The sequence below is a fragment of the Morus notabilis genome, unplaced genomic scaffold (genome assembly GCF_000414095.1).
Source record: "Morus notabilis unplaced genomic scaffold, ASM41409v2 Scaffold172, whole genome shotgun sequence".
Taxonomy (NCBI): Eukaryota; Viridiplantae; Streptophyta; class Magnoliopsida; order Rosales; family Moraceae; genus Morus; species Morus notabilis.
In genome coordinates, this window is record NW_010362230.1 from 227,500 (window position 1) to 245,318 (window position 17,819).

The 17,819-nt window shown below is 36.2% G+C and overlaps 1 protein-coding gene across 1 annotated transcript; it reads right to left on the bottom strand.

Moving 5' to 3' along the window:
• Window positions 1-1,048: 1,048 nt before the first annotated feature.
• On the bottom strand, window positions 1,049-16,591 carry LOC21407822 (probable cyclic nucleotide-gated ion channel 20, chloroplastic). The gene is given in 14 exon segments (XM_024167713.1): window positions 1,049-1,642; window positions 2,037-2,199; window positions 2,319-2,419; window positions 2,421-2,548; window positions 3,499-3,628; window positions 9,862-9,939; window positions 11,001-11,146; window positions 11,972-12,229; window positions 12,835-13,083; window positions 13,570-13,707; window positions 14,430-14,528; window positions 14,838-15,029; window positions 15,251-15,773; window positions 16,411-16,591. Coding segments are annotated over 13 exon segments (2,310 nt in total). The 5' UTR covers window positions 15,758-15,773; window positions 16,411-16,591; the 3' UTR covers window positions 1,049-1,521.
• Window positions 16,592-17,819: the final 1,228 nt, after the last annotated feature.

The following is a 17,819-nucleotide window of genomic DNA, read 5'->3' on the forward strand; positions in this document are numbered from 1 at the left end:
TCACACTTCAATTTGTTCCTTGCTATCTAACTATTATAGACACACCTGTCATAAAAGGAGCAAGCACAAAATATGAAAAGTATCGTTCTTATTTCCTTGCTATCAAGCTATTGTAGCCACGCCTGTCATAAAAGGAGCAAGCACAAAATATGAAAAATATCGTTCTTATTTTTTGTGGAATAGTAAGTTACCCAATTATTCAATCCGTCAAGATATTAGAAATATTCCATAATAGTTCCAATATGATACTTTCCCTTTCATATCTCGAAGATTTTATTCCAAATCAAGTCTGAGTATTGACTTTTGGGCTATGCACCATTATGTGCGCCTTATAGTCCAACAAATCTTGTTCTTAATTTTGAGTTAGCTAAATAATAAGAGAATAAGTTATCCAATTACTCAATTCATCAAGATATTCTAAATATTTCATAATATTTCTAATAGGCTACTTTCTTTTTTCATATCTTGTAGATTTTATTCTAAATATAGTCCAAGCGTTGACATTTTGGGCTATGCAACATTATGTACGACTCGGAATCCAACAAATCTTGTTCTTAATTTTGAGTTAGCCAAATAATGAATTGATATCCTTAGTTTATGAAAAAGGAATAAATGTTCAATATTGTATTATTGTTGAGAGAACAAAAATGTGATATAAAGATTTCAATATCGAAGAGTTCTCTAACGCAAAGGACAAGAAGATTCTGTGGGTACCTCAATATAGTATGAAAATTAACTTGTAATTTTCTAAATACCATGATTCGAGTCTTGTACTAGATTCTTTAAATTCGCAAATCCTATTTTGCATAGATACGTCACTGCCTAATTTCCATGCAAACAACATATGGATCGTTCGATCATTTTTCTTAAGCCCCTTTTGCCTTTCTTCAACATAATGTCCGATATTGCTTTTCATAATCCGTCATGTTGCTTCTCAAGCGCTAGAGCCCATCAATTCATGATCTTAAAGATTAAGTCATCGATTAATGTAAATGAATGACTTATTCTTTTAAGTTGATGTAACAAAATAGTCAAAGTGTATGATTAAAACAAATAACAGAAAGTGTGATTTCAGATAAAGAAATTTATACAACTAATTGAGGTTACTAGTCTAATTTATCATGTATACAGGTATATAAATACAATACATTTCTATAACTATGAACTAAGGGGACTCACTGCGTAGATATGAAAAGTTCTTTGTCTTCATCTGCTGGTCACAATATACATTTTTTTATACCATAAGCAAAGAAAAGGCAAAGAAAAAATAATTAAATATATAAAATTTAGATGCACTTGTTCATGTTTGGGAGAACATCCAAATACTTACTACTAAGAGAGTGAGGGGTAGACCAAGAATTACTTGGGCTGACGTAGTTAAGCACGACTTTCAAGATCTAGAGCTTCAGGAGGGTCTCATATTTAATAGAGCAGACTGGAAACGAGAAATCCATATAGCCGACCCCAATTAATTTAGGATTAAGGCTTGTATTTCATGTTGTTGTTGTGATAAAATGAAGCCTACTTGCTTGGTGATTGGTTTGATTGAGAGGTATCTGCACGACTCAAGCATTTTCTCCTGTATCTCCATGCTACTTGAATACATGATGCCGCAAGATTTCTCCAGTAAGGCGACTCATATCTGCGATTAAGATAAAGGAACATTTTAAGGCAAAGGGATGTAAAAAACTATGTGTATAAATATATACAAACATACATATATATATATATATATATACATATATATGAATGTATATATATGCTAAGGATGATAGCAAGCTTCCGAAATGATTAGATTAGCAGATAAAAACCAATCCGAGAAAGCGCCAGCTAGGTTATACTCTTCAAATAAACGAGCATATACCAAAAAGAAAAGGGCAAAGTAAAATTTTAAAGGTATTACTTCGCTATGAAATACGGGAGACAAGAAACACAACTCGGCTTACATTTGGGACAGCAGAACAAAGTTGGTAACAGCAGGGTTGCTAAACAACTATCTTTAATGAAATTAAGACATAAATGTATTGAGAAAGTACCTAATGGCTCCTTGAACACGTGGGTTTCGCAATAATCTCGAATAAAGGCTGGTGACTTCTTCGAGATCAGCTGCTCGGAGTGAAAATGCTTCTACATTCGTCAGACACACCACTGTCCTATTGCTTAGCAATCTCTTTCCCGGAATCCTGATCTTTTTCGCATCTACAAATGACCAAAAAACAAAAAAAAAAACACTGCTATTAAATCTCACTTCATTTAATCACTGTCTATTGCAGGACAATCAAGACCCATTATACAGGTGATAGTTATCCAAATCATACCTTTGTTCACTGAAGAGTGCTCAAGACACCAAGTGAGAAGTTCCTCGCCGCAAACGTCACCTTCAGACAAGGTATCCTTAGTCCCATTATCTACGACGCTCAACAAAAGTCATCTTCTCAATTAGACTACCTTGATACAAAATTTTGCTCCCCTTGATGTACGTCTTTTGCCTTAGCTTTTCGCAGACGGCATCTATGATTGGATCATCCATGAGGGCAAATATTCGAACCTACAGTGTTTTTAAAACTGTAAGAACATGAACAATGACTTGATGTGAAGTTAATCGCTTCTTAAATTTAAGAATTAAGACGTTCACAGAATATCCTATTCAACTTTTTTTCTATAATGCACATTTATCGACACATTTGGTCTCATACTACAAGTTAACTAGTATAAATGGGAATAAATAATGCTAGGGGTCTCAACTTTCATCCCAAGTTTTTGATACCAACTAACGCGGTATGTAAAAAATTTTCCACATCAATTAGTATTAAAAAGTATTAATGTACCAAGGAAAAGATGACAACTCGTTGCCACATGAGTTGTATCAAAACATTGGGAGAAGAGTTGGAGCAATCCTATATACCACCAAAACTTTTCAACCAATCACAAATCGCATGTCAACTTTGAGATGTTAAATTGTGGAGCCTAATTAATTGCCCTGACGATTTATTGCCTTACACTTGTAAAATCGGTTGCCCTAGTTTTCATTATAAAAAAGAGGGTGCCGTTTTTGGGGTTAATTAGAGAGTAGACAAAAAAAAAAAAAAAAAGAGTTGAGACGTGTGCGATTTTTCTTGTGTAAATTCTTCTCTATCATAGTGGAAAAACTGCAATGACTGAAAGAGGACATAGTCTCACATTGAAGTAAACCTCTATTAGTTCTGTGTGCATCAATTTTGCTTGATTTATTTTCCACGTTTTTACTGCTCTCGATTGCGTAGAATTAGGGCGTGTAATTCTCAACACGAGATTCAAGGATTATGTCACAGGGCCAACAAAGTCTTACATGTCAATCTCTATAGGTATAAAATCAGCAGTGATGATCACCACCAGTGATGGCTAGAAATTTTCTAAAAATGTAAGAACACCTAGCATTACTCAAGTCTAGAACGGATGAAGAAAGTGGTTATATTGTATTGATAGGGAAAAAGAAACTGGTTATAGTATGATGCCAACCTTCTTGATGAACTTGAACAAATGGCGTCTTATATCTCTCTGAAGGTCTTCAGGCAAGTTCTCGAAAAGCATTTCCTCATTAACCCCTCTGGTGGCTGCCCAGTTATACCTTTCCGCTTGCCGCACTCGCCTACATAATAGACCAACAGTTTGTTAGATTTTGTAATCCTGCATGTTGTGTGGTTATCCACATACTAATCTTTCCAGCAGTTTGAATATTTGCCGTACACTGCATCAACAGTTTAAGCAAACCAGGAAAAAAGCACTGTGTGTTCTTTAATGTTGTCAATTCCCATGGAGCTAATATGAATACTTGAGACATTTTTGAAACGTTGGTGCCAAGTCTAAACTAAAATCCGTGCAAATTGAGAAAATCCAACCAGTACTCTTGAAAAAACAAATATGGAAACTCTCCTAATAAAATAACAAGATGCCAAGGGGAGTCAATCCCTACGTGCCTTATGATGGAACAACAAATATGCATGAATGCTGACTTTGAGTGACGTGTTTGTGTTTAGGCGAGAGAGAAAATGAAGAAAAGACTAGGAACAAAGAGTCTGGTGCTGAAACTATTGAGCTATTGCTGCTCTTCATTTCTCAGTCCACATGTTGATATTAATGGGACGTTTGGTTCATGGGTTCAAAACCATGATTCATGATTCTGATTTTTGAAATTTAAATATTTTGTGAGAGAAAAACACTGTAGAGAATCAAGAATCATGATTCAGAACCAGGAACGAACCCTTGAAATAAACATCCCATAAGTGTTTGACACACTCGGTGTTTTAGAAACCGCACAACCTCAGATGATGTGTTAGGCATTTAATATGACGCGCCAGACACTATATGAAATGAAATTTGATATCTTTTTTTTTTTTTGGCAAAAGAAAAGAGAGAAGAACTTTAGGCGATGTATAAAACAGGCCAAGGGTTCCTTATTGACATCAAAAGATCACAGCAACTGACCTAGGGTTTGCACATAATCAGAAGTGAAATATGTATCACGTTACAGACCATTTATATATGTGATTGTATTATTATTATGTGTTGAGTTACCATTCAAAAGCTACATCCTTTGATATGCAAACTTATGTATGGAGAAGTTAATAAGAATTTCCTTAAAAGTTTTCACAAATAATGGTAATAATACTTGAAGAAATTAATGGAATAATTCCGATTATTCTTATTCATAAAAAACGATATACAACCTAATATATAGGCTAGGGTGGCTGACAAACCAGTCCACCGAGAAAGGGAAATAGAATCCCTTAAAATCAGGAATTCCACCAAATCAGGAAAAAACCGGAAACTACAAAATCTAAATAAGGAAAACTGAAACTAAAATCTATTCTAAGAAAATAAATAACTTCTAACTAAATGCAAGGGTCAGCTACTTTCTACACTCCCCCTCAAGCTGGGTTGTATATATTATACAAACCAAGCTTGGAGTTCAATTCATCGAAGCTAACCCTTGGAAGTGCCTTAGTGAGAATATCAGCAATCTAAAGTCTTGTTGAAACATAGCTTAGCTGCACAATCCCATTGTTGACCTTCTCTGAGATGAAGTGTCGATCAATCTCGATGTGTTTTGTTCTGTCATGATGCATGGGATTGTTAGCGATGCTAATAGCTGCCTGACTGTCACTAAACATCTTAACTGCGTCCCTCGTCTCAACCTTGAGCTCCCTTAATAGCCTTTGAAGCCACATTCCTTCGCATATTCCTAGTGCAAGAGCATGATATTCTGATTCTGCACTACTCCGAGAGACAACAGCTTGTTTTTTACTTCTCCACGTGACGAGATTTCCCCAGATGTATGAACAGTAACTAATCGTTGACCTTCTATCAGTTAATTCTCCTGCCCAGCTAGCATTTGTGTATATCTCAACCTCACGTTTTTCCGATTTTTGGAAGAGCAAACCATGTCCAGGAGTCATCTTTAAATATCTCAAAATTCTGTTCACTGCTTCCAAATGATCCTCACTCGGATTATTCATGTGCTGGCTCACTACACTGACTGAGTAGGCAATATCAGGTCTTGTGTGTGATAGGTAGATTAGTTTGCCCACAAGTCTCTGATATCTTCCCTTGTCAACTGGATTACTTTCTTCATTTCTGTTTGGCTTTTTGTTGGGATCCATGGGTGTGTCAGCAGGTTTACACCTAATAAAGCCAATTTCACTTAACAAGTCTAAGATGTACTTTCTTTGGGATATTACAATTCCCTCCTTAGACCGAGCCACCTCCATTCCCAGAAAATATCTAAGAGTCCCGAGATCCTTGATCTCAATTCTATTGCAAGCATCTTTTTGAGTCTAATAATTTCCTCTGAGTCATCACCTGTCAAAATGATATCGTCTACATATACTATGAGAATAGCTATCTTGCCTCCAGAATTGGATTTAACAAACAGTGTATGATCAGCTTGACACTGATGGTATCCATTTGTAATCACAGTTCTGGCAAACCTGTCAAACCAAGCACGAGGAGATTGTTTCAAGCCATATAAGGATTTCTTCAACTTACAAACAAACCTGCTATTTGAATTATTTTCCAAGCCCGGAGGTATAGTCATGTAGACTTCTTCTTCAAGGTCCCCATTGAAGAAGGCATTTTTAATATCAAGTTGGTATAGAGGCCAATCTTGATTCACTGCAGGAGAGAGTAGAACTCAAACCGTATTGAGCTTGGCAACGGGTGCGAAAGTTTCCTGGTAGTCTATCCCATATGACTGCATGAAGCCCTTTGCTACAAGTCTGGCTTTGAATCTTTCGACACTTCCATCTACTTTGTACTTAACCGTGAATATCCATTTGCAGCCTACAGGATTTTTTCCATGAGGTAATTCTGTAAAGATCCATGTGTCATTCCTTTCTAGAGCCCGAATTTCTTCCTCAACTGCTTGTTTCCATGCTGGAACCTTTAGAGCCTCTTGGATAGAGTTAGGAATCTGCACACTATCAAGATTGGACACAAAAGCCCTGTAAGGTGGGAGCAACTTCCCATACGCTACATATCTTTCGATTGGATGACCAATGCACCCTCGAACACCTTTCCTGTCGGCAATTGGCTGATCAGAGTCATCAACCACTGGCACAATAAAGTCATGAGTTACGAAATTCATAACATTGTGATTATCGGATGCAGGAGGACTTGGTTCTAGTTCTTGACAGTCACGGGTCTGCATGGTGTCCTCTATATGCTCGGTTGGTCGTCTTCTTCTGGTATAGACACGAGGTTCATGATTATTAGTGTCAAGTTGAGGTGGAGTAGGAACAATTGGGGCTGGAACAATTAGAGCTATTGCAGTGGCAGAGTTTGGTTCTTCAAGTAGGGTCGGTTGAGTGGAAGTGTTCGGGATTGTTGAAGGAAAAATGGCCTGAGTGTCTTGGAGAAGATCCCAAATCTAATATTCCCTCGAGTTCTCCCCCTGAATTTCGGATTTGGGAAAGTAAGGCTGATTCTTAAAAAAGGTGACATCCATGGAGTTGTATACTTTCTTAGTAATTGGTGAGTAACACTTGTATCCTTTTTTATTAGAGGAGTAACCGAGGAAGTTACATTTGAGAGACCTAGGATCAAGTTTAGTCCGGTGTTGTTGGTGGATGTGAACGAAGGAAGAACAACCAAAAACCTTCAATGGTAAGTCGGAAGGAAAGGAGCAGATATGTGGATAGTTTCCATGAGAACATGACGAGGAGTTTGGAATTTTAGGACTTGACTAGGCATCCTATTGATGAGATATGTGGCTATGAGTATGGCTTCCCCCCAAAAGTGTTTAGGCACATGATTAGAGAACATAATGGCATGGGCCACCTCAAGTAAATGTCTATTCTTCCTTTCAGCAACCCTATTTTGTTGAGGAGTATCAACACAAGAACTTATATGAATAATACCATGCTTGGAAAGATAAGGACCAAGAATGGAATTGAAATACTCCCTAGCATTATCTGTTTTAAGAACTTGAATGTTGCTTTGAAATTGAGTAGAGATCATGGAATGAAAGGATTGAAAGATGGTGGCTGTTTCGGATTTTTCTTTCATAAGGAATGTCCAAGTTGTTCTCGTATGATCATCTATGAATGACACAAACCATCGAGCCCCATTTATATTTTTTACTCATGAGGGTTCCCAAATATCACTGTGAATTACAGAAAATGGATGTGAAGGCTTGTATTGTAAACTAGAATATACATGTCTAGTATGTTTTGCAAGCTGGCAAATTTCACATTGGTAAAAATTTGAATTTTTCTTGATAAACAAATGCGGAAACAACTTTTCAATGTATCCAAAATTTGGATGACCAAGGCGATAATGCCATAACATGACTTGACTCTCAATTGAAACAGAATTGGAAACAAGATTGACGGAATTTGAACTAGACTCAGAAACACAACTTGACGGGTAAACTTGTCTACCAAGGAGATTATTTTCTTTGAGCAAATATAGGCCACCACGCATCTCAGCATTGCCAATCACCTTCCCCGAATCCACTGCCTGAAAATCACAAAAATTGGAATAGAATTTAGTCACACATTTTAAGTTACGAGTAAGTTTGCTGATTGAAAGTAGATTGCAGTCTAATTTAGGGACATAAAGGACAAGGTAAAGGTGAAGATCCTTTGTTAATTGGACTGATCCGGTTCCTGCCACTGGTGAAAAGCTATTCGGACTGTAGAGTGACTAGTACATGGACTGTAATTTCTGAAACAGTTAATGTCTCCAGTCATATGATCCGAGGCTCCCGAGTCAACTATCCACGGTTTTGGTGTTGTATTTTTGACAATATGAGCCTAGGATAGGATACCTTGGTGTGCTAGAAGGCTGGTAGGTTGCTCGGCAGGGGATTGTGATGTTTGTGGTGCTTGTCCGGAACTGGAAACATGACCAAGCATTTTCTGCAGTGCCGCAGGTTGCTCCTTGGTGAATGGATTGACTTCTGCATCATTTCATGTTGTAGCAGCAGCATTTGCATGGTTCTCCCTGTCAAATCGTTCACTAGATGGCTTCCAATCTGCAGGTTTTCCATGTATTTTCCAACATGTCTCCTTCACATGACCAAGTTTCTTACAATGGTCGCACCATGGACGTCCTTTCCTGGGCTTATTATTCTGAGAGGAGTTGTGAGTGTACAAGGTTGACCCTTCGGAAGCGGGCGTAGTGTGGTTGTCTGTCGTCATCAGTTTCTTTCTGCTCTCCTCTCTACGAACTTCTACAAAAGCCTCCCGAATAGTTGGGAGAGGTTTAATCCCCATGATTCTCCCCCTGACTTCGTCTAGGTCTTTATTGAGGCCAAGAAGAAATCTAATGGTCCTTTTTTGTTCAACAATCTTCCTATGCAAGGCAGTCATCAGAACATTTCCAAGAGATTTAGAATAAATCTCGTACATGTCCAATTGCAGCCAACAGCGTGTGAGAGTGTTGAAATATTGAGTAACACTTGAGTCTCCCTGTCGTAGATCATACAATCTGGTCTCAATCTCAAACAACTCTGAGGAATTCTCAGTGCTGGAATACGTTTCACGTGCAGCCTCCCATATTTCCTTGGCTGTCCTGTAAAGCAGATAGTTTTCTCCAACCTCCGTGGTCATGGAATTTATTAGCCATGACATAACCAGGTGATCATCAGTTTTTCAGGCCCTGTATTTCGGATCTGCTGTTTCTGGAGCAGAGATTTCGCCTGTGAGATGTCCATCCTTCCCTCTGCCACAGATGTACATAAAAACAGACTGTGACCATTGAAGAAAATTATGGCCATGAAGTTTATGATTTGTGACAAGATGAGAGGAGGAATCGGGGATGATAGGGGCTGAAGAATTAGGCTCGGATCTAGAAGTGATTTCCGAGGAAGAGGATTGTGATGCCATGTTGTATTTTGTCATGGTGAGAGTACGGCAAGGGAAAGAGATGTTTGGAGAGGATTAGGGTTCAGAAACCTAGGGCTCTGATACCATGACGAAATTAATGGAATAATTCTGATTATTCTTATTCATAAAAAAACGATATACAACCTAATATATAGGCTAGGGTGGCTGACAAACCAGTCCACCGAGAAAGGGAAATAGAATCCCTGAAAATCAGGAATTCCACCAAATTAAGAAAAAACCGGAAACTACAAAAGCTAAATAAGGAAAACAGAAACTGAAATCTATTCTAAGAAAATAAATAACTTCCTAACTAAATGCAAGGGTCGGCTACTTTCTACAATACTAATAAAATAAAATAAACAAAAGAAGGTTCCATGGATGTATTATTCTTAAAGCAAATACTGCAGTTAGTTTATTAGCCAAAATAATAGTTATAAAAGCAATTAAACTTACTAAACTGATAGTAAAGACAAGAAACTTATAGTTATAACAATACCTTCTAAGTTCTTCTGGTAGGCGCCGATGGCTCATCCACTGCTCAACATCTCGACGTCGTAGCGACATTTCTAGCCTCCTACAGAGTGAACCAAAAATATAATTTGAGAGATTCAATGTATAATTCTCCAAAGAATCAATGGAAAGATACTTTGTAAATAGCCTCTTTCTTTTGTGAAACTTTTGGCAAGAGGTTTGCTAGTTTGACATGACAAGCTTCATGGTTTACTTGTTCACAAATATCAAAAGGGAAAAAGGAGACAATTACCCCTTACAGTGCATGGGTCTAGATTTTTACCCCTTATTCTTGATTAATATCCCTTTTAGTCAAATAACTATATTAATCAAAAGGGTACTAATCAAGAGTAAGGGGTATAGATCCAGACTCATGCACTCCAAGATAAGTTCAGCAATGTTTTCATATCGAAAAGTATCATATTGATTTATGGTTCATAAGAAGGTGGAATCTTTAACACATTGTTTGATGAGGTGATAAGACTGTTTCTATATTTAATATTCTTACTTTCATGTAATAAACAATATTGGTAGGACATTTTAGTTGGCTAAGCTGTTAAAGTAGTTTGTTGGAAGTTAACTAGTGAAGCATAGGGGCTGTAATGTTTATTGTTCAGATCGGAATTGTGCAGGTTAGTTGGTGGTAATGAATTATAAATACAGGGAAAATCAGTTAGTTAGACGGGGACTCGGAGTTGCTTTTATCAGTGCAATTTCTGCAATAGAGTTCATTCTTTTCATTCTAGTGAGCCCGTTAAATCAGGGTTCTATCAAACATAAACTGAAATTCTAAACCTTGAAGTTCAAATTTTCGATCCGAGGAATTTATGAATAATAAGAAAAAAGCGCACCTTAAAGGAACAGGCAAACAACATTTGTTGTTTTTTTGGGAACAGGCAAAAAGAATATCAGTCTTCCAAACTATTGACTAGGATAAATATTTCTTTTTCCTTTTTTACAAATTAAAATGTTTGCAGACAAAACAGCGGATTCAGCTAGGACTCTATTCGTGCTAAAAGAATTAACGAGGCTGATTAAACTACATTCCAACTAAGTTTTTTCACAGGGACGTGTAATAAACAGCTGAGCAAAATACATAATCACTGTCAGTGGAAAAGTAAGTACCTCCTTCCGAGAGCTTGGAGAAAGTTTTGCATGTTGCCAATGAGGAGAGCGAAAAGCAAGAGGCCAAGTCCAATAATGGCCATTGTGAAAAGAACTTCCCAAACAAAATAGCTTGGAGTTTGATTTCCAGCTAGAGTACTGATTTGCTTCATCAAATTAATTATTCACAAGAGTGATTTGTCAGCAAAGGGATATACACTGATCTTGTAGATTGCATAATCAGGTGTTCCTAGTTACTTTAAAGTCGAAGTATAAACATGCATGTGAATTATCAGAAGTGGAGAAGATGTGTAATTTTACCATAACTGAGCCATGAAGAAGAAGAAGAAGAAGAAAAGGAAAAATACACACACACACATACAAATACATGCATATGCATACATATACATATATACACATGCATATGTGTGTATTTTAACAATGATAAACGGTCACAAGCTTAGCCTAATGGGTAAATCCAAGCGTGGCTCCAATCTAGAGATAAAGAATTCAAATCCCTCCACCCCCTAGTTCAAACAAGCAAAATTGGTGGTAGTGTTTCCATGAAAGGGAGGGGTATAATAAACAACAAAGTCCAGGGCATACTACAGATTTGGGACCAAACATTAAAGATAGCCTTGTATGACAAGGCAGCCCAATTGAGCATAGATAAAGATCAAGTCAATAGGATCTATGGGGCTATATTTGAACAGTTAAGCACAAAGTCGAGTTCAAAATGGTAAGACGAAACATGTTTATTTCAAGAATTTGCACCTCCTTGTCACAACAAAAATAGAGGAATTCTATTCTTCAGAGTGTAGCATTAAGTTTCTCCCTAGCCTCTTTAGATATAACTTTAAAAAGATAGGGAAAAGAAAAAGGAAGGAAAAATATCTAACAAACAACAAAATACACACACACACACACTCTCTCTCTCTCTCTCTCTTTAAGACATGAGAAACAGCTAACAGCGGATGAAAATAAAGTAATACCTGGAATCCCCAAAACAATGAATATATGTATCTAGTAATCACACTGCCCTTTGTCGTAAGGAGAACAACTTTGTCGTAAATTCCATATGGAAAACCGTCGGAAAAGCAAGCAGCAGCATTTGCGTTACTTTTCCAAGTGTTCTGCATGGCTAAATCTGAAGCATTTTTATAATTATCACCATGTCCACAATCGATATATTTGCACAACACCTTGTTTCCAGAGCTATGGCAAGCGTCTCGAAGACATTGATTAACCCTCTGGGACAAGAAAGGAGGGAAATCAATGGATGTTTGAATAAAGTAACAACAGGTAGCAATTAGTGTTAACAGTCCAAACACAATCTGATTTTTATTATTCATTTAACACAAGTTGAGACGACTAGTCTTGATCCAGACTCCCCCTTATCATTTTGTAACTCATATCCTTCCTGATGAGCAAAAGCACAAAGCAAGAGACAAGTGCCTCAGCCTAACTGCCCCAATAATTCCAAAATATCAAATTCTTATGCAGACAGATTAGCTTCTTTAGCCTATGCTAGTAACAGTAGAATGCAGTGGCATTCAATCCCTTCCTCAATTGAACATTTAGTTAATAGGGATTGTCTAAGATTATCTTTCTATAGGTTTATTAACTGCTCGTTGATCTCTTTCATGTACTATTTCATTCTTTAGTTTTAGCCTCTTATGAGATGTATTAACTTTAATTAATTAAAAAAATAATAAAATAAACAGAGCAAAAGGTTTGACTATCCGAATACAGCTTCCTAAAAGTGTGGAACATAGGTTAGAGACATAAATAAAAAAATATATATAGTCCTAGAAAGGTCTTGTTTCAACCAACGAGTGTTTAAAAGATCACCAACCTGTAACCCGAAGAGGTACCACCCTGACCCAACAACATGGCCGGATAACACAAAGGTCAGAAGATTAATAATGAAATTCACCCATGCTGACTCAAATATGAAGCCACTTGGAGACTGACCAGCAAGCAATGGTAGAAACCTACACAACCTTGGCATATACTGAACAAGGATCGCAGCACGCAGAAGATTTTTTGCATAGTTTGCTCCAGATGATCCCAAGTGGTTTGGTAGAACTAATAATATAATTATCTGCAAAGAGGTACGTGAAGACTTTATCTACGACCAATATGGAAGGAATAACAAATCCTTAGCATCAATCTATTGTTCAAACCAATGTGTAAATCAACTTTGTGTACGCGTAAACTGAAAGATAAATTCCAGCCAAAAAAAAAAAAAAAACTGACAGATAACTTTGGTAAGACAAATGACCATATATATGCACAGAAATGTTTTCAGTACAAGGGTACGTTTATTAAGCAAAATGATCCTCAGAAAAAATAAATAAATAAAAAAAAGGATAATAACACAAAAGGAACAAACAAATCATCTCGTCTCCATATATTTTTCTAATATAAACTGGAAAATTGTATGCCTAAATCAAAGCATAAAATGAATTGTATTGGGCTATTGGTTTGTAACACTCTAGCATCAATAGTATGACATGTGAAACTGAAGGCAGAATGTGTGAGTGAGTGAGAGTGTGTGTGTGACAGAGAGAGAGAAAGAGAGAGTTACTTGAGGAAGCGGCAATACAACAAAAAAGTCAACAAAAAAATATCCTTGAAGGTAATTGAGAGCGATTCTTTTCGGATGGTCAACTAACTCTCCAGCACCAACCACTCTAGACTCGGGAGACACATAAGCCAGCCTAAACTGCAAAAAAAACAAAAAACAAAACAAAACAAAACAAAATAAAACATTTATAATAGTTTAAGGCTTGGATGAACAAGTTCTATACCCTGGTTACATTGTGCAAATTGTCTTCCATTGTGATGCCTTTCAAAGAAGTTGCAATAAATGTGTGTTGAATCACAAGCCGGACTATAAAGTATCAAATACATACCAAAGAATTTTGAGAACATGAAATGATGGGAAATGAACAATGCAAAAGAAATTGCCTAATGGAAAACATAACTAAAAGGAAGAAAACCTTTTAGATTCAAGTCCAACTAACAAAACTTATTTTGGTTAAGCCATTTGGCAGCCTATTAGCCTCTTCAAATAGTAGATTCAGTATGTTCTGACTTCTGCCTTTGGAATATAGAGAAGAAAAAATTTTTCTCTTGTGTCATTGATGCTCCAAATGGTGTCCAAATCATACCAATATGTTTGAGATACAAGGGACGAAATCCTCTTCCTTCACACCCAAATGAAACACCAGATTTTCAAACAGTATCTGTATTTCAATCTTTAGTCGTGATAGAGTTATTATGTCTAGGTACATATGTAATATACTATATCTTTTACAAATATGCATAAATAATCAACTCCCAATTTAAAGTCAAGATAGATTTTTTTTTTTTCCTTTACATTTTCTCTTCTCTTTCGTTTTGAAGCCGGGTATAGAGATAATAGGCAGCAGTATGATTAGTTACCTGCAGAAAAATGTGTAAAAGGTTTATGAAATCCGTCAAGCTTCGGAGAACTACAAGTGTATGGGCCACTGGCCAATCAATGACTATGCATTTGTTGTCCTGCATCCAAAAGGGTGTAGAATTAATTCCCAAAGTGAATATGAAGTGAAATACCTGATATAATTACATGAGTTCTGACAGAAAAGAATTTTTATTAAATACTTATTTCATGTGTCGCGCTCCTTTGAAACCAAGATCCTCATTTTGGACACAATTTCACCAATTAGTTCTATGTTTTCAACCAGATAAAATCATGTAAAACTAAGGCTCCTGTCTTACGTACATGAGCCAGCAAGATTAACAGCTTAAAATTTAAGCATAGTTAATGATTTTGATATGATTAAGAAAGCTAAACAAAGGGGTGTTTACCTTTTCAACTTTCAGCACGAAGAAAAACAATGGATCTACAAATATTGCTATCAAGCAAGAAATAACAAAAAATTGGTTCCATTGTTGCACAACTTTAGCATGGGGATTCATAATTCCGGGAATATACGGACTCAGAAAAGAGAAAAATCTCCTCGCCCAACCTTTAGCATCCCCATAGAGAGCATTATGGAACTGCAAAAAAGTCAAAATTTAGTAAGCTTCTTATGTTTATTGAACCATTCAGTTAGCATCATTCATCATTCATAACAAGAGAAGAAAAAAAAAGTTACAACATGCAGAGGAAAAGTAATAAAGAACTAGCATCAAATAATTTATTTATAGAATAAGCAATAACAATATCTATCTGTCACAGTTCAGAAATAAAATTGCACTGCATTTAGAAAGAAACATACATGGGGATCAAATATACCCGACCCTTTCGGGTGTTTCTGCGGAATCGGCTGGTAATGGTAATAACTTGGGCAGGTAGTGCAGTAAGGATCATTGCACATTCCCAATTGCCCAGACCTCAGTAGATGATCATTTTTCTTGCCAAAGTTGTCATCAGCCCAATCATTCTGGTTCATTCCACTAATGGAAGGAAACTTTTCTATTCTGGGTGTTGCTTCTTTTTGCGGTTTCGCAACCTGACTTGGTCGAAAAACAAGATTATCTGCTCTGCGGTTACTGGATAGTGGACCACTCATAGCTACAAATGGAGTTCTTTGACTCCTTAAGGGGCCAGTGTGGCCAACAAGGTTAGTCTCTCTCTCATGTGATTCCATTGATGGCATGTCAATAGAAAGCGATGCGCTTCGAGTCCACGGGACGGATCTTCTGAACTGCGAATCCACGTGTTCATCGAGTGACCGCGGATGACAATCTGACAACATTGGTGTCTCATCTCTTTCCCCAGCCATTTCTCATAAAATATGCCTTCAAAAAGAGAAAAAAAAAAAACATCAAATCAAGGCTAGACCTATATAGACATGTAAATATATGCCATTTTCTCCGGGTAAATGGATTGGCTACAATAGTACCCAAAAAAAAAAATTGGTTTTGTCTATTTCAAATAGAAGTTTGATCTCCAAGGCCTCATTAGTCTTCCCCTTCAAAGATAAATATTTGAAACAAAAATCTAAACACGAACTAAAAAGAAACAAATTTTAACAGAAAATTTTCAGTTCAAACTCTTAGACTGTCAGTGTTGAATCAGCGTGTTATAGATTAATATTTAAGCAAATTAGCCTTCAAGTGTAAATTTGCTCAAGAACAAATCTTCAGTTGCTTAGCCACCAAAATCGCCAAAACCCAGCTCCATATATAATCATAACAGTAATGTTTTGTCTATCACATGAATTCTACAACTATATAAACATCTGATAGCAGAAAAAAAAGTAATAATAATTTTTTTTAAAAAAGAAAAAAAAAACTTAAGAGCGGTATAATACTTGCGTAAATATTAAAGGGCATGTTTTCTCACACTAAACAATTTTGGAATATGCAAAAAAAAAGAGAGAGATTAAAAGGCATAACCCTCACAAAGATATAGTTTAGAAAAGAAGGGAAAAACCTGCTTAGTTGTTGGAACTGAACACTTGGACGGGAAACGAAAGAAAGCTTCAAGCTGCATTACCCACAAAAAAGAAAAAAACATAGAGAGAGAGAGTAAGAGAGAGCTGCGATTGACTAAAACGAGAGACTTTGAAAAGTCAGTTGGTCCCTCAGACAAAGCAAACGGTTTTCGTCTTCTTGTGTGTTTCATTTCACACTATTCACGTTGAAACTTTCGTTGCTGTGTTCACTACTTCGCCATTAAATCACAAATGGCATTCTTTTAGCCAAAAACCAAAAAAAAAATACAAATGGCACTTAGAGATAATTAAGAGATGTTTGATTTATATATTAGAATTATGTTATTAAAATTATTTTTAATTTATGTATATTTTTTATAAAAAAAAATATTATAATGAATTATAAATTATAATTTAAATTATGATATAAATACATTAATTAAATTTAATTATTTTTTAAAAGAAATATAAAGAGAAAAATGTTTAAAAATTCATAAGAGAAAAATATTCAGTAAAAATGGATTCTGAAAGACAAACAAAAAAAAAAGTCAACAAAAAATGATAAAGTCCTCACATTTTGTCTCAACGTCCATTAGTAACCCTACCAACCCAATCCGTATCCATCCTATCTTTGCCTTTTTCTTTATGTCACCCCTTTTAACACGTTCTACTCACTTGCTTGACTTATCCTCCACTTTTTATATATTATATGATAATAAATTTTAATTATATAAATTAAAATATTATTTAAATATAATTATTGTGTAGAAATAGTCTCTCGTCAAGACCAGTCAGCACTTTAATTGAAGCCATCATATCCACGGCCACAAAGAAATACATCGGGGTGTGTTTGTTTTCGCTTTTGACAACGTTCTTTATATTTTTTGAGAAAAAAATAAAAATAGAATGAAAAATATATTTAGAGTAGCACCGTATTAAAATAAAAAATAAAAATGTTTTTATATTTCTCTCAAAATTTGATGCATTTTTAAAAATAAATTAAAGTCGTTTTTATTTTCTTTATTTCTATTTTTTTCAGTCTCTGAAATTTTTCTTACTTTCACTTCTCTCGCCATTCTTTTCTCTCCCTCTTCTTCGTTCTCTTCTCACCCTCTTCTCCATTCTCCCTTTCCTATACTCGTCTTCTCCGGTCTCCATTTGTCAACATTGGCCCTCTTTATAAAAGTTGGTCTTCTCCTTCCTCTTTCTTAATACTCGGTGGCCTTCTATTCTCTCGACAGCCCTCTTCTCCGATCTCCCTCTTTCTAAATGGTGGGCTTCTAGCTAGAATCGCAAGATGGTGGATATGGGTTTTTTGTTAGAGTTTGAGGAGATCTCTGATTCTCTAATTAGGCATTTCAATCTGACTCTGCTCCACCCCTACTCCTCCAAATCAACCGAGGTATGC